Source organism: Blennius ocellaris (assembly GCF_963422515.1).
Source record: "Blennius ocellaris genome assembly, chromosome: 17".
Classification (NCBI taxonomy): domain Eukaryota; kingdom Metazoa; phylum Chordata; class Actinopteri; order Blenniiformes; family Blenniidae; genus Blennius; species Blennius ocellaris.
The window spans coordinates 10,485,167-10,507,385 of record NC_137666.1 but is presented as its reverse complement, the minus strand read 5'-3'; the positions used below and the strand labels follow the sequence as shown (position 1 = coordinate 10,507,385).

At 44.0% G+C, this 22,219-nt stretch overlaps 3 protein-coding genes across 3 annotated transcripts; all 3 read left to right on the top strand.

Moving 5' to 3' along the window:
- Positions 1-1,517: 1,517 nt before the first annotated feature.
- LOC308142898 (transformer-2 protein homolog alpha-like) lies at positions 1,518-5,533 on the top strand. The gene is made up of 8 exons (XM_080513508.1): positions 1,518-1,671; positions 3,061-3,188; positions 3,279-3,438; positions 3,576-3,764; positions 3,954-4,069; positions 4,159-4,323; positions 4,460-4,530; positions 4,992-5,533. The coding sequence occupies exons 1-8, from the start codon at positions 1,639-1,641 to the stop codon at positions 5,000-5,002; spliced, it is 873 nt and encodes a 290-aa protein (XP_080369634.1). The 5' UTR covers positions 1,518-1,638; the 3' UTR covers positions 5,003-5,533.
- Positions 5,534-6,561: 1,028 nt separating this feature from the next.
- Positions 6,562-12,863, top strand: LOC308142845 (obg-like ATPase 1). Its single transcript, XM_080513435.1, has 11 exons — positions 6,562-6,647; positions 6,950-7,047; positions 8,025-8,168; positions 8,247-8,374; positions 9,314-9,489; positions 9,575-9,655; positions 10,344-10,441; positions 10,555-10,695; positions 10,968-11,064; positions 11,528-11,650; positions 11,791-12,863. Exons 2-11 carry the CDS (start codon positions 6,950-6,952, stop codon positions 11,890-11,892), a joined length of 1,188 nt encoding a protein of 395 aa, XP_080369561.1. The 5' UTR covers positions 6,562-6,647; the 3' UTR covers positions 11,893-12,863.
- A 2,322-nt stretch (positions 12,864-15,185) lies between these two features.
- LOC308142434 (transcription factor Sp3-like) lies at positions 15,186-21,806 on the top strand. The gene is made up of 8 exons (XM_080512825.1): positions 15,186-15,307; positions 16,924-17,154; positions 17,236-17,808; positions 19,519-19,731; positions 19,818-20,022; positions 20,106-20,295; positions 20,397-20,593; positions 21,503-21,806. Exons 1-8 carry the CDS (start codon positions 15,239-15,241, stop codon positions 21,751-21,753), a joined length of 1,929 nt encoding a protein of 642 aa, XP_080368951.1. The 5' UTR covers positions 15,186-15,238; the 3' UTR covers positions 21,754-21,806.
- Positions 21,807-22,219: the final 413 nt, after the last annotated feature.

Sequence of the window (22,219 nt, the reverse complement as noted above, 5' to 3'; positions counted from 1 at the left end):
GAGAGGTTAGCATTTGGAAGACAAAATATATTTACAAAGTAAAATCATTGTCCTTTGCAAGTTGCCAATTCCCTTAAATGTAGGGTTTTAAATCTTTTTTACAACGAACACGTAAATTAAATTGAATGGAAATACAGTGACTAGCTTGTAGAGACTGTAAACAATTAATGCACGGAGATCTGATGTTGTGAGCGCGTACAACTCACTGAACCATTTGTGCGATGTATGATGCACGCAACCGCTCACCGCCAGGCGTGGTGTGCGGGCCACGCATTTACACCTTGCATTGACGTACTCCCTCCCTGCTCACGCCACTCCCTCACCATGTTTTCAGGAAAACGTACAGATGGGTGGGTTGTGACCTTCGATATACAGACATGTTAAACTCACCTTGGTCCAAAAAGAGAGGATCTAAGTCTCAGCAGCTCCGACTCATGTATTCCCTCTTTACCATAAATAAATGATGCTGGGGCTTATTTTTCAACACTTGGACATTGCACGGTGAATTTCTGCTCCTTTCACTTTATTTCTGGATGTGTCTGAATCACATGCTTCAACATCACGAGGATCTAAATACATTCAGAAAGAGTGTATATATGTATATATTAATCATTCAAATTTGACAGCATGGATAACAACACACTTCTGTGGTATGTCAAACTTAGAGCACATAGTTATTCTTGCTTTACACCAATTTTAATCACTTTATTTTAAGAAGTAGTCCAGCTTTGCTTGCACAGTATGCCATAAGTGTTGTTGTTGTGACAGGAGAGGCTCACAGGACCAGCACTGGTTTCCATAGAGACAGATGTTCAAAGGTCCTTCGATATGGACGATATTGTGGCTGCATTTGCAGAAGCCAAGGCCTGCAAGCAGCAGTTTTAAGAAAAAAAACATTGCACTACAAGTGGACAATAGATATAAGACCAAGGTGTCACAGTTCTTACTTTCCACTTCAATCCCTTGTTTTGTTATTGTTTTTTTTTGCTTGGGTGCACTTTTATCATACTTAAAATTTTGCACATTTCAGTTGTTTGTTTTTCTGGCATTTTGATATTGTGTGTCTTAAGTTTGAAATATGTATCTTATATGTTAATTATTTAATAAAGTATTTCTTTACTGATAAGTCGTGCTGGACTTCATTCATCATTGTTCTAGGGCCAGGAGAACCCATAGTCCTTCTTGCCTCCGGCCCCCAGGGTGTATAGAAACGCCCCTGATTATGATGATCGATAGATAACCTGAAAAACAAATAAATGATCCAATCACGGGGCCTCCAGTGTTTTAATGGTTTTCCACAGGAGTGAACTATTGAACACACTCGCCCTATAATTTCTTTTTATTTCCAAAGCAAGCAAGATTGACCAGCTTACTGCCTTTTGGATTTCTGAACGGCGCTCTTTGTTCGCAGATCGTGATCTTTATATTTTTGCTCTGCACTCCTGCAGCTGAACAGGAACTTGGAAGTCCCGCGTTCTACGAAAGAGCGGAACCGGAAGTCGCGCCTTCGACTGGCAACGTGATAATTTTTTCATATCTAGCATTAGCGCTCATCCGCTCGGCAGACGGATTATTTAGTCGTTATCACCTCTGCGCTTCACAGTAATTCGTTTTAAAGACACCACTCATTGATTGAAAATGAGCAACAACGAGAAAGAGTACAGGGAGCAGGTGAGTTTCGAATTTAAGATCAAATGTCGTCTCGGAAGAAGTTAGCTTAGCAGTTAGCTGCTTTGTAGGTCTTGTATCGAGTAGAAATTTGTTAAATGGAGCCGTTATTATTCATATACATGATAAAAATGTGTGCTTTAAAAGTTAACTGTAAAGTTGATACATTGAAATTAAGACTGTTGAACGCGAATGTGTTAAAGGTGGCGTTAGCGCCTGTTAAAAGACTGCTAAGACGTTTCGGATTAACTGGTTTCCCCGTTAACTGGTGACGGATTTCCTTTAGCGTCCATTGTTACTGCGAGAGACAGTAGACGTTAAAGAAAAAAACCGACCAAAATCTGTCGCTGTCCAGGCGCACGCCGCATTTACAATAATCATTCTAATTGTCGTACGTCGTGTGAGTTTTTGTTTTAACATTTGCAGTTATTAGCAGCGTCGACGGGCGATAAAGGAAGTCGGTCACCAGTTATCTGGGAAACCAGTTAATCTGAAACACCGGTTACGTTACTTCAACTTCAGCGATCCTTGACTTTTCTTGCTGCCTATTGAACTAGTTGATAGTCATTACTGTTAAATTTAACCATCACATTCAGTAGAGTTTAAACAAGTTCACATTTAGTTATCCCAATGTTCCATGTTGATGTCATTTTAATCAAGCTAACGTGAAAATTATTTTGCTGCCTTTGTTGTTTTTCTTTGTGCCTCTTGGTTTTCTCATAAAGCCAACATGCCTTATTCCTGTTTGTTCTTTGTTAAGGCAGAGGTGGGAAGAAAGAAAAAGGCGGAAGACCTTTCAGATGTGAAGTTGTTGTTGTTTGCAGCTGATGGTGTTGATGCATGCTAATGTGTGGGATGCTGAAAAGAAGCGATCCAGATCTGTCCCCAGCTTCTAGTGTTGTATTGGTAAATGGGGGAAGAGGAAGAGAAAGAAGTCATAAATTCAAACAGAAGAAAGAAGAAATGAAGGGTTGTTATGAAGTTGTGAAGTTAAGATCAGAAGTTTACCAGGGTATGAGTAATTTCCTAATAGCCTGCTATGTTATTACTTGTCATCCTGTTGCTTTCTCTTAAGCATGCTCAATTTTTCCCCTCTTCGTATCAGCCACATCACTGGTCAATCTCCATTCTTAAATTCATTTTTTTTTGTGGATTTCAGCTAAGCTAATTTCTTTGATTATCTATCTTGTCTTTCCCTTAATGTTTTTAATGTGCAATATTTTAAAATATGTATTTCAATCCTGCTAAATGCATTAGTATGGTGAAACCCTTACGGAAGGGGCATGTTGGCACAGTGCGATGTCAACTCCCGACCTTGTATTTTATTTTTTTTTACTGTAAGACACTGTTTTCCCAATGCGCTCCTCAACTTGGCGTGTGTAATTTGTTCAGGACTCGCGGGCTGACTCGAGGAGTGCCTCTCTCCGAGGCTCGGTGAAATCCACCAGGCATTCGCCTGAACGCTCTAAAGAACGCCGTTCCAGGTCTCGATCTCAGTCCCGATCCAGGTCCAAATCCAGGTAAGACATCACCAGTGTTTGTGTGATGACAAGAACTTCTTAAAATGATGACTAACTTAAAACTTTTCTTTTTTTAAATGGTGTCCACAGGTCTCGGTCTCACAGAAGCTCACGTAGGCACTACTCCCGTTCCCGTTCACGCTCCCGCAGACGCCACTCCAGGAGCCGATCCCGCAGCTCCGATGACCGTCGGCGTAGAAGTCATAGCCGCTCCCCAATGTCAACTCGTCGTAGACACATTGGAAACAGAGTATAATGCACACACTGCTTACAATTTTCTGCAAAGTATACTGCATAATAAAGTAGCACTTCACTTCCTCAGTCACTAACACACAGCCAACCATTTCTACACATCACTCATGAGTTATGCTCTTTTTAACCCCACAGGTCAACCCTGATCCCAACAACTGTCTGGGTGTGTTTGGACTGAGCCTGTACACCACTGAGAGGGACCTGCGGGACGTTTTCTCCAAGTACGGCCCCCTCACTGACGTCAACATAGTGTATGACCAGCAGTCACGACGATCAAGGGGTTTTGCATTTGTCTACTTCGAAAACTTTGAGGACTCCAAGGAGGTAAGATTGCCTGAATATTTTTGTAAATTTGTTGTTTTTTTTACCCTGTTCTAATCGATGTTTGGATTCTTTGCTGACATAAACAAGAATCCAGTAGAGATGTGATTATAAACCTTATTTTAGTAACTCTTCTTAAGAGAGGATCCAAAAATCAGTACACCACAAGTTAAAGTCTTAACTGTGTTTTAGGCAAAGGAGCGCGCGAACGGAATGGAACTGGATGGACGTCAGATCAGAGTGGACTTTTCGATCACCAAGCGTGCTCACACTCCCACTCCTGGAATCTACATGGGACGACCCACATAGTATGCTTTCACTTTTACAGCACACTTTTTTTTTTTTTTCCCCTGTCTGCAATGGTGATAAAACGTTTGTAATCTTTGTGTGCTTCCAGTGGTGGCGGTGGCGGAGGTGGAGGAGGAGGCGGCGGCGGCGGTGGCGGCGGTGGCGGTGGTGGTGGTGGATCGCGCCGCTTCCCAAGGGACCACGACCGCGGCTATGAGAGAGGTTACGATCGTGACTATGACCGTTACGACGATCGAGAGTACCGTTCATACAAGTGAGCTCGGTCTCCCGTTGCCTTTAATTCCCAGAATTTTAACAAAATCAGTACAATAAAAAAAAAAAAAAAAAAACATTTCGAGATTCAGTCTGGCTTGACAAGCAATTAATGATTGTGATTTTCCTCCCCACAGGCGCAGATCTCCGTCTCCTTACTATAGTCGAGGGTACCGTTCCCGATCTCGATCACGGTCCTACTCCCCACGTAAGTTTGAACCCCTTTTCTTTCTTTTTTTTTTTTTCAATCATCAGACAACAAAAAAAATCTATTTAACAACTTATTTATTCTTTATTCTGCAAGTGATCGTATAAAAGAACTCCCTTATAATTTATTATATTTGTGTATATATTATTATATATATATCCACGTCCAGAGGAGCCAGCTGCGGTGGCTCGGCCATCTGTTCCGGATGCCCCCCCCCCCTAGTGATTAGTATTGGAGAATTAAGTTATGAAATATTATGCTGCCTGGTTCACTTTCACACTGTAAATGTTTTGGTGTTCCTTTCTACTTTCTCTTAAGATGTAGAGAGTAGTCATGAAAACACTCGATTTTAAAATAATTCAACAAGTGTTCTGAAAGGGCCAAAGTATCATCGTATACAACCTTCACCTGGTCACCAGAACAGATGATCTAATCTCTTATCCTGTCGTTTCTCTTTTCAGGTCACTACTGAGCAGAAAGAGAAGAGTGCGATTGGATACTTCTTTCTCTTCATGTTTTGACCATAATATATATGTGATGATAAAACTTTTTCAGTATCAAACATTCAACAAAAAAAACATTAAAAAAATCTGGAAAGGCAAATTTTGTATGAGCATTGCGATGTGAGTAATTACTTGTAAGTTTGCAGCAAGTGTCAAGAAGAAGACATTAGCCGGAAAGGTAATTTGGTGGGTTTTAAATTGTGATTCAGATCTGCATACAATGTGCATTATGTTTTTGTTTTTGATTTTCTTCTTCGTGTCTGCTTGGCAGTGGTAAATGAAACCTTGGGCTTATTTAGTTCAACACTTTGTTTTATCGGCAGGAATTTCTGTCTGTGTCATGATTTGCCTGCTGTGTGTGGGGGTCTTCTGAAACTATTGAAATCTTAGTTTCCTCTTCAGTACCTTAAAATAGCATGTTTCTGTTTTTATTGTTTTGCCTAGTTGAAAGTACATTTTTTTTTCTTGGTTGTATTTCAGCAATAAAATATTTGACTCCCTGACTGTCTATCGGTGTTTTCTTCAGTAATGTTCATTGGTTTTGTGCTCTTATCATGTACTTGTCTTGATATACTTTAATTCTCCATTATACTCGATGCTCTTTTAGAGATTAGAATGTTTGCTCTATTAATCCGGTTTACCAGTTTAAACATTCAGGCCCTTTATAACCGTAGTCTGGATTAGGCAGGTTTGAAATGCAAAGTATGAGTTTGATTTAAGTCATTTGGCTTCAAATTGAGATTTCTTACGCATAGTTGGTAGCCGTCATAAATTATGGTACCTCATAAATTATTATGGAAGTTAGGATTGTGTTGATATATCACACTTTGTTTATCCTTTTTCCTAGCTTGGTGAAAAAGTGGAGTCTGTTTAAAGCAATTTTAATTCTCTAGAGATGTTTCAGACTACAGTATTCTACCCACAAATCACAACAATTTAAGAGAGCAGCTGGGAATAAGAAAATGCTGTTTCATCTCATTTTAAATTTCTTCAAAGCTACAATGATTTTTTTTTTTAAAGTTTTTAAAAGGTTTGTGCTGCAATGAGCGAATCGGAAATCAAACCCTATACAGCGTCATCAGGGTTTAGCCAATCCCAATCAAGATAGGCTCTCCCTTTGACCCTCCCACAATTGAGCATTCTTGCTCTGGCAGATGGCCCCAGTATTTCCTCCTCTTCACAAGATGGGCATGTGTGGACAGAGGGAGACAATCCAGTTCCCACAGACACAGCAGCAGTATTCAAATGACTGAAAATCAAGGAAAAGCTGGATTAATAGGACCTCTTTAACTTCTGGACCTGCATCACCACCGCCACCCTCTACTTTTTCACGTGGAATGACAGAGTGAGCGTAGTCAAACATTTCTTGCAAAAATAACATAAGTATCGGTCATACAATTGAGAATAAATCTGAGTTAATAAACGTGCTTCATAGTTTAGTTGTCGCTTGTCTGACGTGTCTTCCAGCTCGCCCCCTTTTGACCAATCAGCGACGACTGACGTCACAGTACTTCCGCCGTGCTCTCAGCCTGTCTTTCCAGTGGAGCCGCCGCTGAGATCAACTCGCAGAGGAGTGGACCGCACGCAGCCCACAGGCTCAAAACAAACCTAAAGGTAACTAAGGAGTCACTCTGCGTGTGGAAGCGACCAGGCTCCAGTTCCGCAGTCTTAAACTCTGACAGCAGTGTTTGTCCACTGTGTTATTTTTACCTCTCGGTTCGGGAGGAGCGGTGTCAGCTAGCCGCCTGCTAGCATTAGCATGTTTCAATGAGTGAAGTCACACGTTTTTAGCAGAGCCTAATCGGTGGGAAGGAGACAAATGGCGATTAAAAATACGAACATAGGTCCTCTCAGACTCTTCGCCACAGGTTGACGCAGATGTTACAATATAAAACGGTTTGATTTAATTCTTGCAGATGCCACCAAAAAAGACAGAAGCCCCGAAACAGCCCCCATTAATTGGACGGTTTGGTACATCTCTGAAAATTGGAATCGTGGGGTTACCCAATGTTGGGTGAGTATGGGCCCAAAACAAGACGGTTTTTAAACTTTCTAAACTGCTGCAGGGGAGATCCATTGGTTCGTGTGCATGATAGGTAGGTGGTATGTATGATGTGTATTTTTGGTATGTGTTCATGGAGCTCAGTTGCACTTTTAGGTACCCTGTGTGAAGTTTACTCAGATTTTGATGGAATATCTGCAACAACAAAAAAAGAAGGGCAAAATGTGAAAGACCCCTCTTTTGTAGCACTTTTTCACAACTCAGGGTGAGGGTGGTCTGGAGCTGAAGACCGGGTGGACCTGGGATCGGTCACCGGTCCCTCACAGGACAAATACAGACAACTACATTCACGCCTACGAACAGTTAAGAGCCACCAACCTACCCCAAGCAGATGTTTTTCTACTGTGAAAGGAAATCGGAGTGCCTGAAACCATCTCCTCCACACACTCTCGCATGGATATAGCTCAACCAAAAAAGACCGCCCCCCCCCTAAAAAAAGTCTCAAAACGTCATTCATAATATGAACTGATTATATGACACGTAATGCTTTTGTTTTTACTTATTTTGTCAATGTTTTAGAAAACTGGTTTAGCATTTGCGAGGGAAATGTTAATTAAATTTTTTTTAATCCAAATCAGATAATTGCTCGATGACATAATAATCTTTTCTAAACGGTCAAAATGCAATCAAGCACACCTCATCCTTTTATACTGATTTTGTGGAAATAGGTTAAAATGTGCCAAAACAATTATATATGTCTTACCCCCAAACGAAATACTTGAAAGCTGACGGTGCTCATCTTGAAAATCTTACTCATATTATACAATTGAAATAAATTAGCCCTGTATTCAGAATCTAACATGCTTCTACAGTAGGATGTGAGACAAAATTATGAATTGCAATGAGTATGTGATAACCCTTTTTAAGTTTCATAGAGTAACTCAGAGAATGAATCAAGCCTGATTGTTTTACTGCCCACTCTTTTGCAGCAAATCTACATTTTTCAATGTGCTGACTAAAAGCCAAGCCGCTGCAGAGAACTTCCCATTCTGCACAATCGACCCAAACGAGAGCAGGGTGCCTGTTCCTGATGAGCGATTCGATTTCCTCTGCCAGTACCACAAACCAGCCAGGTGAGTGTTGTCAATATGCATCTCTGTTGCTAATTGCAGTTGACCCTGCGTTCACGGTCTTTGTTTTTGTCTCTCCAGTAAAGTTCCTGCTTTCCTGAATGTTGTGGACATTGCTGGTCTGGTGAAAGGAGCGCACTCGGGACAGGGACTCGGAAACGCCTTCCTTTCCCACATCAGTGCCTGTGACGGCATCTTCCACATGACTCGTGAGTTGTTGGAGTTGCTTCAGCTCACACTCGCTGATTCTTGATTCTCAATTTTGGCTCACTTAAAGGATTTTAGTCATGTTGTTTTTTTGTAGGCCTGTAGACACCAATGGGATGGGCGCCTGTGAAATCAGCTGTACTGTCGCATTTTAAACAGAACCGCAGTTTATCAGTATAATTCATTTAAAGGTACAGTCTGTAAATATTCCGAAATTTTGCGATTTCAACAGTCTCATTATTGTGACTGTTGGATTGTGCAAGTTGAGTATTCAGTAAATATATCAGTGAAGTGAACCAATAATTCAGCTGTGCCAGTGACGTTTGTCACAGAGAGGAAAAAAAAAGTTTGTTTATAAGTGATCTGCAAACGATTGTTTTTGGTGCAGCGCTCCTCGCTGTTGCTTGGGTTGTTATAGCACACTGCAGCTGTCACACTGGGCAGTGACGTGAGGCAGCGATTGTGAGTTTTCAGACACCGTCAGTACATTATCTCGGGCAGTCTTACTGTATGACCTAGCACCTTGATCAAAGATGTCCTCGTTATATTGTTCATTATTCGTCTGAGACAGCCGGAATGTACGAGTGGAAATCGGTATGATTCCATATTTGTCCACTGGGTGTCACTGGTGAGCCCGACTTTGCTTGGCAATTTAAAATCTTCAAAACACATCTTCACAAGTGCTACTCTGAAAAGCTGGCTCTGAGTATTTTCTCTGACCAATAAGTTGTCATGAAGCAACTTGGTTTAAGTCAAGTGCTTCAGTTATCACAAACAATTATACACAGTATGATGAGATAAAAAAAAAAAAATGCAACTCCAACAGACAGCTGCGTTGAATTTTATCAAAGATTTCAGCCATTTTAACATGGTTCATATCACAGTAGCTGTTTATTGATTTAACTGTTGTGGACAACGTCGTGAGTAAATTTTTTTTGAAGGTGCGTTTGATGATGAGGATATCATCCACGTGGAGGGAAACGTTGACCCAGTGAGGGACATTGAGATCATTCACGAGGAGCTCCGGCTAAAAGACGAGGAGCTGATCTCTCCCGTTATTGACAAGCTGGAGAAAACTGCTGTCCGGGGAGGAGACAAAAAACTCAAACCTGAATATGTACGTAGAGTTTTCCCACTCGTTCTGCCGGAGGAGGAGGTGGAGGGAGATTCAGGTCAGCAATCTGTTGATTGATTCTCCTCAGGACATCATGTTGAAGGTGAAGAACTGGGTGTTCGAGGAGAAGAAACACATCCGATTCTACAACGACTGGAATGACAAGGAGGTAATGATGTGAGCCCTCTGAGTGGGTTTGTGTGTTATCTTTTTGTCAGACTTCCAACAGGCGGCGGCAGTTTTCTATACGGCCCTATCAGACATGGGTTTACCTCTTCAAACACAGTCGAGTGTAGGTGTTGAATCAGATTCCACCCTGGTAATCCATCACTGTGCAAACGCACAGAGACACACTCAGAATCACGCTTGCAGGAAATTAAAAGTCAAATGGCATGCTTTGGAACCACGGGATGAAAGCGGAGTACCTAGGGGGAAAAAAACCAACATGGAGTTGATACTCACTCTAACGTGATAGACTTCCTCCTGTCATTTTGTGTATTTACTATTAGAAAACCATCCAATTAATGCAATTATATCTACCAGATTGGATTTATATGGATTTTATGGCTGTAGACTTGTCAACAAGGAGAAGCTTATGTTACGTTCTATTGAATTTTCTTAACAGTCATACTCCAGAAATCTCAGAGCTGACTAATATATGGGCACAGAACTTTCTCCATATCCTAAACCCTTTATGATTTCTGATTACTAGACATACTCCCGTCCTTTCAACACTGGCAGAATATGCATACATGCGTTTAAAATGTAATGTTTATGTGAAAGCGGGTGTACGGCAGAGTATTCATCAGTTGAATAAACGTTATTGAGACTAATGGCTTTTCAAATTGTCTCCACAGATCGAGGTGCTGAACAAATACTTGTTCCTGACGTCCAAGCCCATGATCTATCTGGTTAATCTGTCCGAGAAGGACTACATCAGGAAAAAGAACAAATGGTGTGTTTGCATCCTCCTACGTCCATCCAAAGCTCCCGATTGTGCTCAAGTTTACTCAGAATAGCTCATCTTGCTGCTTGCTGGTTTTATTTGTTGTTGTTTTTTTGTCTCAGGTTGGCAAAAATCAAGGAGTGGGTTGATGCTCATGACCCCGGCTCGCTGGTCATCCCTTTAAGTGGCGCCGTGGAGTCCAAACTGTTCGACATGGAGGAGGACGAGAGGAACAAATTCTGCGAAGAACATAAAACACAGAGGTCAGACTTTGTTTGTGATTTATTTTCAGCTCTTAACAAGGAAATCTAATTTTACACTTTTCCAGAAGCCAGTGATGGTTTGATGTAGACGTGAAACAAAGGCGGTTAGTTTTACAGCAACGGAAGCTGCAAATCCACAAAATGTCAAAGGGAATCTGATCAACGCACTAAAATCACCCCAAATGTTGAACGAAATTTCAGCTTTAAATGCTGACGTTTTAGCATAAACCTTGTCATCTCTGCTAACGTGTGTTCCTGGTGTCACTCTGCAGCTCTCTGACCAAACTGATAAAGACCGGCTACGCAGCGCTACAGCTCGAGTATTTCTTCACAGCCGGACCAGACGAAGTGCGAGCATGGACCATCAGGGTGAGCGTTACCATAACACCTGAAATATTTAACTTAAATTCATCATTTCAACTCGATTCACTACTTTTTTTCTCAGGGATTGCATGTCCTCTAATCCATGTGGCTCCATTACAGTGCAGCTTAGCATGCAGTGTAAACATTGTTTATGACTGATCTATGCACATCAAGTATATGTTGCAGGTTATTTCCTTTTTAATTATTGCTCCATTTCACAAAAATAATCAGCTGTACAGGCAAAAGAGTTCTCAAAGCAGCCCACTCACCAGTAAATTGGCAAGGTTGCTGGTACAGTGTGGAAAAGAGACAGATTTTTAATATCGCATGGCCTTTTGTTTCAAGGCTTTTCATAAGATCAAGTTTTTTTCTCTGAGCTCCTCATCGTGTACATTCTTCTCTGCGCTGAAACACCTTAAGGTGGGATTGTGTTGATATATTTTGGGATGTTTCGTTGTCCTCCCAACAGAAAGGTTCCAAGGCTCCCCAGGCTGCAGGAAAGATTCACACCGACTTTGAGAAAGGCTTCATCATGGCCGAGGTGATGAAGTACAGCGACTTCCAAGAGGAGGGCAGCGAGACTGCCGCCAAGGTTGGTGTTTGATCGAAAGCTCAGAAGGACGAAGCTGTTAAATTTGTGGCGCTGACGATTCACGTCTTGGTAAACGAGCAAAAGTTCATCTGTGTTTTTTTTTTTTTTTTTAATCTTTGATTTCATCACTTCTTTCCCAGGCTGCAGGGAAGTACAGGCAACAGGGCAGGAACTACGTCGTGGAGGACGGAGACATTATCTTTTTCAAATTCAACACACCCAACGCACCCAAAAAGAAATAAGAGGCCACGCAATCTCAGGGGAGTTCGCTCGAGTACAATTCAGGTTTTTTTTCCCCACCAGTGTTGCACATTGTTTTCATCCTCTTTTGAGTACAAAGCGTCAACTTGTTGCCACTGCTTAATTTTTTTTCTCTTAATCACATGATACCGTCAGATCTTCAACAGAAATCCCTTTTGTTTTTAGTTCATCATGTTTTAGCATTTCTACATCAAGGAAGAAGTGTAACTGATGGAAATATTACAAGAAGTGAAAACAGAATACAAACGTATGCAGTGCTTTTCTATGATTGTGTTTGAACACGTGAGGCCTTTTTAATCATTTACACCACAACACTTTCATTTTAAAGAGTTTTCCTTGACATTTCTTGAGTTGGACAGTTTGGGTTTTTTTTTTTTTTATTCCTGCATTTCAGTCTTTTTCTGACATTTGTCACCATAGTGGTTAATTAAGGTTTTAATCGGTGCAAAGCTTATAGATGATTTATAAACCACCCGTTGTAATAACGGTTGCAGCAGGTGAAGTTTATGTGGTGTTCTAAAACCGATTGTTTTGCTTCTCAGAGAGCGTGAAGGCCATCAGTGTTTCACTGGGAGCTGGATGGGATTGTGTTCCGAGTATCAGGAATATTATTTTAGATTGAAGCCTCCCTGATAGAGCCTCATCAGATACATGAACAGTGATGCAGATAGAACAGATTTTATTGACTTGCTATGTGCTGGCATAAGAAAGAATCCAGGCACTTCATATTAAGAACTCAGTCTGTGTAACAACAGTGATTCGCTGTGGATTTTCAAGACTGCACATCATCAAAGTACTCGGTTTGACCTTCCCTCACTGCCTCCACAATAACTCATCTACTCGTCAAAGAAGTTCTCACATTGTGAATCAAATTGTTTTAACCCGAAAGGACCCAAGATATAAAGATCATTTTTCACAGTATGCATGTTTCAATAAAAGGAAACAAGTAGGACTTTGGTTTCTGTGCTTCTCAATCTTCCTTGTGTCTCACACAAATCTCAAGAGGGTGAAATATTGAATGTAAACTGTTTGATGGATCTTTGAAACCGTTTATACCAGCAGACACGTCAAAACATACTTGTATGGTGATGAGCAAAAATAGCCTACTGGATCACAGGCTTGGCTTTAATTGTATCACACATAAGAATTATGAACATATGCTTCCATAAGACATCCACATAATAAAATAAAATATTGACATTTATTAATTCAGCCCATCATAGCAGTCCATCATTGTCGGTATAATTGACTCATGGTATAGAAAATGAAAGGATGGATGGAAGTGTGTGATTTCCTATTCTCTCATATCTATCTAAAATCATTTCAAGGCCAGAGGAGATGGCATTTCTGGCTCTTTTTCATTTCTACTTGTCACTGTAGTCTACAATGTAGTGCATCTTTAGGGCCTGAGAATGACAGCCATCCAATGTGGAATGTTTTTTTTTTTATTATACTATATATTTCACAGTATTATGGTTTTATAAACTTTCTAGATTCTTCCCTGGTCATTCTTCTAAGGGGTAGAAACCCCTCCCGACCCTTGAGAAAGTTTTTTTTTCACTTCTGTAATACCTTTGTGTCTTTCAAGATACTATTATGTTTCTTGGTAACACCAAGGGTTCTATCACAGTGGTGTCAAACACACAGAGTTCGAATTACGGGGGAGCTAAGGGGAGCTGGGCTCCCCTGAAAGCCTAATTTGAAAAATTTAGGGGGAGCTCTAAAAACATGCGGCATACCTATTCTACAAACTTGAGAGGTCTGATCGGAAAATAGGGCTCCCCCGAAAGCCACGTTGTAATTCGAACCCTGCAAACACATTTTAGTTCAGAGGCCCCATACAGCCCAGTTTAATCTTGTCTGGGCCCGACCCCCCACTGCATATGTGCCTATTGTGGGCCAGTTCTGTTCTACCAAGTACTTTGCACAACTTTTGAAGTCTTTTGTTGTGCATGTACATATGTCAACATGTCTACCATCAAATAGAAATCCGACTCATGCGTGTCAAATCACATTCAGTTTTAGACGACCCAACAAGCAATACATTCTGACTTTTATTTACGAGTCTATAACATGAAAATAATCTACTTTGTCGATTATAGTACTTTTAATTCAAATAAAAGTGTAAATGACTCAGAAAACATGTTTAAACTGTTCCTTTGAGTCAGAACCTGGAAATGTAGGTTTAATATAATAACTTGGTGAACTTTATGACAAACAAACAGATTTTCTCAGTTTCCAGTTGAAACGCGAAAGTTGTAATTAGACTGTTTTATACAAACGTTCGCAATAACATGCATCTTTTGCACTGGCGTTATCATCTTCGAATATATTTCGAGTTTAAATGATGTCCCCTCGATATGTTTAGGTTTTCAGAGCATTTTGTACAAAGTGTACCAACTATTGTGGAGCTGAGGTTTCAGTAATTGCCTCAAGATATGTGAAACAGTGACGAAGAACTCAAAACTTAAGACGACCAAACACAGGCGTTTACGTGTAACACTGCCGCAATAGAAACAACAAATTACACCAGCAACAAAGACACATACAGCGTCGCTATATGTCGTTACTCTGGCTCAAATTCGGTGTGTAAGTTGAATAGAAAAGGCGCTTTTTTTCCAGGTAACTCTGCTGGGATTTCGACACGACAGCTGCATTCCTTCAACAAACAGGAAACACAACGCGCTGCTAAAAAATCCGATTGGCGTCGCGCTCAGCCAATCACAGCACAGCAGTGCCCTGATTGGCCAATCGCCTCAGAGAAGAAGGGCGGGACTTCCTGTAATGTGATGCAAATTGGTCGGCGAGCGCGCGTTTGTCCCGCCTCTTTGTGTTTCCCGCACCGTCAATCAAAATAGAAAAAAATCGACCCGAATTCACCGATCAACACTAGCCCGCCTTTGATAAAATAATCATGTTCGGAGTTCAGTTGATCCGATAATCCTCCCGGTTACTACCAATCACGCTATGACTGGTACGTAAACATTTAGGGCATCGAAGCGCGCGACTACTCGGTGAGTTTGTGGAGCTACGGCGCGGCGAGCTGCGTCTTTTTTATCTCAGCTCCGCTGCTAACTAGCCCGATATGGTTAGCTGAGCGAGCTAGCTGGCTAGCCACGGAGTTCACAAAGTAAACAGTCGACCAGGGCCCGAGCCGCCCGACCATCTCCGCCGCAAAGTTGCATTTCACATTCGACGCCTTTCGGACTGGAGAGTGGGGATGCTTTGCGAGCTTTTCTGGCAGGCAGGAGTTGAAGATTACAGAGTTTTGCTGAGTTTCCCCCTCTCTCCCTGCTAGCGCCAGAGCAGCCTCTGAAACAAGGAGAAATGGCGTCCGCGGACGTGGACAGCAGTCAAAGCGAGTTTCTGCAAGCCGGCGGCGCCGCGGAGACACAGGTATTCCCCCCCACCGCATCTCACTCGCTCGTCTGCCTCTCGCTCGCTTTCGAGTTCTTGCTTGTGATTTGTGAGAGCATGGAGTTCACACGTTTTAACATTTTGATGGCATGGGGTGAACGCCGTACACTTCCTGTGTTCCCCTCAATAACGGCCACCCACTTTACCCCCGTAAAACCCGCCCATAGTGGGTAGGACACTGGAGGCAGTCACTCGGGTCGGCTCGCCGGGAAGATCGCCGCCGCGTCTCGGCTCGGAGGACGCACGAGTTGCGATAGTGTCGCGGGACACGGTTGCACATAATCGGAACAAGTGGCGTTCAATTGTGTTGTAATAGCCACCCATCCCCCACACCGAGCTCCCAGCCCGCGATCTGCTGGCTGCTGCTGCGTGTCCTCTGGATGGTTTGATCGTTTGTTCTTTCCATCGCGATCTGCATCTCTCAAGCCCCTTCACAGGATCACGAATCTGTTGTGTTGATCCAGTTCGTCACAGGATAGTCAAAACACGAAACACACTAAAAGGCTGATGTTAAATGTCTGCCCCGATGTGCAGCCTTACTGTAATACCCATCGTATTATTTATAGGACACGGTGCCAGGCTAGCTAAATTTATGGTCATTTTCGGTGGACTTGTTGTACAATTATGCATTTCAATTTGAACCTTTTAATTATAGTCATCATGTTATGGTGCCTTGAATCCAGCATATTATCAGCAAAGGCATTTTAACCCTTTGCAGGTTGAACTGTTTGTGTACATTTATACTCGTCTTTAATTTTATATGAAGAATCAGGAATGCACCCAAAAAAAACTTGTATAAAAAGTATTGAATGATCTTCCTTGTCCCTGCTCACATCCATCCATATGCGGTACCACGTTGTACAACTTAAGGAGTACACAGTTACTGGTCCCTCACAGGGCAAACACACACATTCACTTCAGACTTGACCATCGCGCTATGAAGCCAGTGTTCACCACTGCATCTATCTTCTATTCCTGCATTATTATAATGTTAGTATCGCCGATATTGAAACCTATTCCAGTTAATCGTCATCAGTCTCAGGATATACGTTTTCATGCATCCGGCCTTATGCTCGGAGTCTTTGTGAATGAAACCTACATGATGTATCTGGGCTTGTTGGAGTCAGAACTGTCGGTGTGTGTGTCGGTGCTTGCCCTGGGTTAGACCTGCACCCTGCCCTGGATGCTAGCTCATCTTTGCACCCTGTTGTCGGGGACATTCTTCTGTTTTAGTGACCCTAACTGGGGTAATGTGTGTATGGAAGATGAATGGATTAACTTCTATATTTCTCTGTAGTGTCTGTAACTCTGCTTCAGCTACAGACACTATGCTAATCATCTGTCATGTCGTAAAATGCTTCACTTAGGCAGGTCTCCGTCTTTCGGTGTCATTAATAACTTGTTCTGTTCTCTTCTTCTACCGGTGAAGACGTCCCACAGTGGGTGGGCTTTTGATCAATCAGCTCAATAACAGTTTTGCAGACAATAGCCGGGCAACTCGTTTCCTTCTCCTTTTATCCAGGCATGAGGTGAAGTGCTGTCTGCTGGTTGAAGTGTGATACGTCCTTGTTGATTAGTGCCGATTGTCCTCCTAGACGACAGACATGTCGGCCATTCAGCTGACGGGCACGGACCGCTGGGAAGTGTTAACTCCCGTCTCCACCGGGAAGGAGGACCAGGGAGTCGTTCACATTCCAAACTCTGGGATTGTCACGTCCAATGGGCAGTACGTGCTCCCTATTGGGAACCTTCCCAGCCAGCCGATCTACGTCACGGCTTCTGGGACCGAGGCTACAGCGAATGGATTGTCGGGCATTCAGTATCAGGTAAAGTCGATCGCAACATTTTGGACACGGACAAGGTCAAAGTGAAGGATTGTGTTTTAAAGATCGCGCCCCGTCTTCCAGGTCATTCCCCAAATCCAAAACGCAGATGGGACAATTGCGGGATTCTCCACACAGGGATTGGACGACGGCTCGGGACAGATCCATCTCCTTCAGGACGGCAGCCAGGGGAGCATCGGGATCAGCGGCACCTCGACGACGACCACGGACCTCCTCACGCAGGCGGGGCAGATCCAGGGCGTCTCGCTGGCCGGAGGCTCGGCGTACAGCGGGGGCTTGCCCGTAGGGCTGTCGAGCAACATAACGTTCGTCCCAATAAACAGTTTGGATCTGGAGTCGTTAGGGCTCACCGGAACCCATACGGTGCCCATCGCGACGGGCGTGACACCCGAGGGCCAGCTCATCATGAGCGGCCAGGACGGCGGCGCCAAGCAGCCGCTGGTGACGGTGAGCAACCCCAACGCCAACCAGGAGCTCTACGTGCCAACCACCACTTCCTCGTCGAACTCCTCCCACCTGCCCGAGACCATCGACGGCACCGGCGTGCTCACCCAGGCCACCGCCGTGTCCGCGGGCGTGTCCGACCCCTCGTCCTCGGAAAACTACAACTCCCACAATCACCTGCAGCAAATCCAGGTTGGCCTCTCTCTCTCTTTTTTCTCTTTCATTAATGACATTTCATTTCTTTAACCTTTGCACGTTCCAGCACACACACTTCTCTATGCACACTGCAAATATAGCCGAGACAAAGCATCTGTACTTGTGCAGTACTTAAGATGCAGAGCTGTTAATAGATTACATATTTGAACAGTTAATGAGTTCTAACTTGATGACATTTTAGGTAATGAACAGTCATTAAAAAATCCGAATAATAAGACATGGAAGCACAGTTTTAGAAAAAAAAAAATGCTGATGCACAGGAGTGATGAATGAAATCCAGCTTTTGGGCTTCTTTATAAATATACTATGCAGGTTCGGAGTACAAACAGCCTTTTCTTTGATGTGTTGGTGTTAATGTTTCATCCTCTGGTGCTCACACTTTGAAGCAGGTTGATGATTTACTCAACAGCAATAATGTCAAACCTCCGGGCTTTACGTCCCACCATGGAGCAGATCTGTTGTTGAGAAAGTAGTTGATCGTTGATTGTTGTTGTTCTTCACTAAAGCTTGAACTGGGATGAGAATGACGCTATAAAAACATAAAGATGCAATGATATTCTGCAGGATTTTGTTGTATTTCAAACTTCCTGCATGCAACATGTTGTTTAGATGGTATTCCAGTACAGAGAAACACTGTAATCTGCTTTTGATGTTTTGCTCTCCGTGCAGTTTGATTCTGTTTAATGTACAGATGTAGATTATTTTGGAGTTTGAGTGCAACAGTGATCACTCAAGCTTTCACAGCAATCGAAACTCGATAAATCGGGGAGGAAAATAGCTGAAACATTTCCAGCCAGACTGCAAGATCCATGTTTTGCTCATTAAAATACAAAGCGACTCCTATTTTGTACAAAGTGCGAAGAGGAAATCAGGAACGGATGCAAAGGTTTGGTGTCATTTGGTACAAAATCAGGATTTTTTTCACTTACTATAATCATAAAAAAAACCTTGGGTTTGTTCAAGAGGCTTGTCACTGGAAGTTTGCTGGTTCAACTCTGACTCCCTGAGCGTGACCCCTGACCCACAAATGCTCGGTCTAATCCGGTCAAACCCTCATGGAGATGATCTGCTTTGCAAGGAAACGGCTGAAACGCAAAGCAAACGTGACGTTTATTGTAACGTTTCAGTTCCTGTGTCAGACACAGTTACTGGCTGGTTGGTTTTTATTCAGGGCAGCTTTTGAGTTTTTAAGGAAATGCAGCTTTATTCATATAATGTAAACATTTCATCACACTTTGCATTAACAAACTGATTCTATTGGTTATTTATCGAACGTTTGGGCCGAATCCGGCCCTCATAGTGTATCATTTTAATCTATTTAGTCTCTTTAATGATCCAGCCTGGTTAATATTCAGTGAAAGATCCAGACTGCGTTCATTAGTCTTCTCGTTCTCCGACATGAAGTCTTCAGCTTCCTGTGAAGAGCCGTCGTCGTCACGACGGCCTGAGGCGCAAAAAGTCGCAAACACAGAAAGCTCTCTCACTCTACAACTGATATATTTCTATTACATCACATCTTTTCATGTGATGTGGGTTTTCACTGATGCGCACGTCTCGTTTAGTTTTGAATTCCCGTGCAGTCGCTTTGTTAGCAGCAAATCATCGCGCCTCCACATTGTTTGCCTGTCGGACCAAAACTGGTTTCCATGTTAGCGTGTCTCCTGATTGAAATCCCCGACCCTGCAGGTGTCGGCCTCGAACGCCTCCACCATCTCGCAGCCCATCCTGCACCTGTCGGGGGACAGCCAGGCCCAGGTAGCCCAGGTGGCTCAGGGCCAGGACATGAACGCGGCGGCGGGCCAGACCCTGCAGAGCGTGCAGCTGGTCAACCCGGGGACCTTCCTCATCCAGGCTCAGACCGTCACCGCCACGGGTCAGATCCAGTGGCAGACCTTCCAGGTGAGAGTCTCGGGACGCGTCGCAGGTCGGCGCGGTGATGCGGCGACTTGTTCCGAACGGCGGCAATCATCCCGGTTTCTCCCCAGGTGCAAGGCGTCCAGTCTCTTCAGGGGCTCCAGTTGCCCCAGGGCCAGGGCCAGGCCCAGCAGTTGACCCTCGCCCCCGTCCAGACGCTCCCGATAGGCCAGAGCGGCCAGGTCAGCCTGCCCAACCTCCAGACGGTCACCGTGAACTCCGTCACTCAGGCTGGAGTTCAGTACTCGCAGGGAGACGACACGGGCAGTCCGTGTGGTACGAGCACACACACGCACACACACACACGCCCATTCTCCTCTTTCCGATCTGACTTCCTCCTCCAAATGTCTCTCTCCCAGGTATTCAGATCAAAGAGGAGCCCGACTCGGAGGAGTGGCAGCTGAGCGGCGACTCCACGCTGAATCCCAGCGACCTGAACAACCTGCGCGTCCAGATGGGGGACGAGGACATGGAGACGCCGAGCGGGGAGGGCAAGCGGCTGCGCAGGGTGGCCTGCACATGCCCCAACTGCAAAGAGTCCGGAGGAAGGCGAGTGTCCCGAGAGCACGCCGCCGCCGCCGCCCTTTTATCTCTCTGCCGCTCGCTCGCTCGCTCACTCGCTCACTCACTCCTTGCTTTCCGTCCCGCAGGGGTTCGGGCATGGGGAAGAAGAAGCAGCACATCTGCCACATCGCCGGCTGCGGGAAGGTCTACGGCAAGACGTCTCACCTCCGAGCTCACCTGCGCTGGCACAGCGGGGAACGGCCCTTCGTCTGCAACTGGATGTTCTGTGGGAAGAGGTTCACCCGGAGCGACGAGCTGCAGAGACACCGGAGGACACACACAGGTGAGACGCTCTCCCTTAAAACCCTCCCCGCTCACCTCCAGAGGTGAATACGAGGATTACGCAGAGATGAACCGACCTGTCGGGGGGGGGGGGGTTGAAACATTCACCGCACAACAAGGTTTTTGTACATAAAGCACATGCTTATTAGATTAGGTTGATCTTTATTGATCCCTTGGGGACAAATCCCTCTGAGGAATTAGTGACATTTCTGCAGCTGTACAAACATTATGATCGCAAAGAAGAAACTATCGTTCAGCCGTTCATGTCTCCCATCTAATTCTCTTCATACCCGATCAAACCGACCGGCTTCATTTCTGTAGCCGTTTGAACCAGCTAGGTGCTCTTCTGGCTCCACGCCAGCCACGCCTGATCAACGCGAAACAACCGAACCTGTGAGAAGCATTCGGCACATTTTCATTCCAGCTTTTATTTAGAAACAATAAGCACCACGAACAGGAAGTCAGCCGTGGCCTTTGGCTGCTTCATACCGGGCGCCGCTTTAATTTAATCCTGCCTTGTTGACAAGGCAGTAAATAACTTTTAACGACGCGGAAAGAAGCTCCGCCGCCCGGTACGCTAAAGGACCCTCGTAAATCTTCCATTACTGCACCGCTAAAGAGGAGTTGGGGCTCCGCCCTGCTTTTAAAACAGCCTCACACACAGAATCACTTCCTGCCCATGTTCCTGGGCTCCTGAACACGCAAACTGAACTCAGACCTCACAGAGCTCGTCTTTCTCTTTGTCAGGCCTTCATTGTAATTTACTTTGTCCCGGTCGGGCAAAAACCCAGCAGGAAATTACGGCATCGTCTCCACTAAAAACATCGGTGTCAAAAAAGGGCGACGATGGGTAGTGTTAGGCTGCAAATGAGACTCAAACTCCCGTCTGACCGTGTGCTCGTCCTCGCAGGGGAGAAGAAGTTCGTGTGCATGGAGTGCTCCAAGAGGTTCATGCGCAGCGACCACCTGGCCAAGCACATAAAGACTCACCAGAACAAAAAGGGCGTCCCCTCCTCCACGTCCCCGCCCACCACCGACACCCTCATCACCGCCGACGGCACCACGCTCATCCTCCAGGCCACCGCCGCCCACGACCTCGTAGCCAATCAGGAGATCCCGCTGCAGCTGGTCACCGTGGCGCCCGGCGAGGTGCTGGAGTGAGCGAGCGAGCGCTCTGAGAACTGGCCTATCACAGGGACCTCTTGGGCTTTTCTCTCCCCTCTCTTACCTTTTTTTTTTTTTTTTTTTGTTTCTTTTTTTTAATTTTTTTTTTCTTGTTTTATTTTTTACATATGAATATATACGTAAATATATATGACAAATATATATATTTTAAGTAAGAGTTATCTTGACTTTATGTTTTGTTTTTTGCAGTCTTTTTATAGGCGGGCAAAATGAAATAACATTAAAATGTGGTTGCTATGTACACACTCGTAAATAGACACACTTTACACACACACACAGTTAACACACACACACACACATTAACACTCGCAACACGACAACACGATGAAATGCCTTATTTTGTATAGTACTCTTGTATAAAATGCTGGAGGTGCATGTGTTTTTTAAGCTTTGCAGATGTAAACTGTAACGGAGAAAACTTTGTGAACGGAGGAGGAGAATC

Bases quoted from the DNA above. Each gene is read 5' to 3' on its own strand.
- LOC308142898 (XM_080513508.1), top strand. From the start codon at position 1,639: ATGAGCAACAACGAGAAAGAGTACAGGGAGCAG. The intron at 3,765-3,953 runs GTAAGATTGCCT...ACTGTGTTTTAG, and splicing joins ACTTTGAGGACTCCAAGGAG to GCAAAGGAGCGCGCGAACGG. The intron at 4,324-4,459 runs GTGAGCTCGGTC...TCCTCCCCACAG, and splicing joins CGAGAGTACCGTTCATACAA to GCGCAGATCTCCGTCTCCTT.
- LOC308142845 (XM_080513435.1), top strand. From the start codon at position 6,950: ATGCCACCAAAAAAGACAGAAGCCCCGAAACAGCCCCCATTAATTGGA. The intron at 8,375-9,313 runs GTGAGTTGTTGG...TTTTTTTTGAAG, and splicing joins CGGCATCTTCCACATGACTC to GTGCGTTTGATGATGAGGAT. The intron at 11,065-11,527 runs GTGAGCGTTACC...TCCTCCCAACAG, and splicing joins TGCGAGCATGGACCATCAGG to AAAGGTTCCAAGGCTCCCCA.
- LOC308142434 (XM_080512825.1), top strand. From the start codon at position 15,239: ATGGCGTCCGCGGACGTGGACAGCAGTCAAAGCGAGTTTCTGCAAGCC. The intron at 15,308-16,923 runs GTATTCCCCCCC...TTGTCCTCCTAG, and splicing joins GCGGCGCCGCGGAGACACAG to ACGACAGACATGTCGGCCAT. The intron at 17,809-19,518 runs GTTGGCCTCTCT...CCGACCCTGCAG, and splicing joins ATCACCTGCAGCAAATCCAG to GTGTCGGCCTCGAACGCCTC.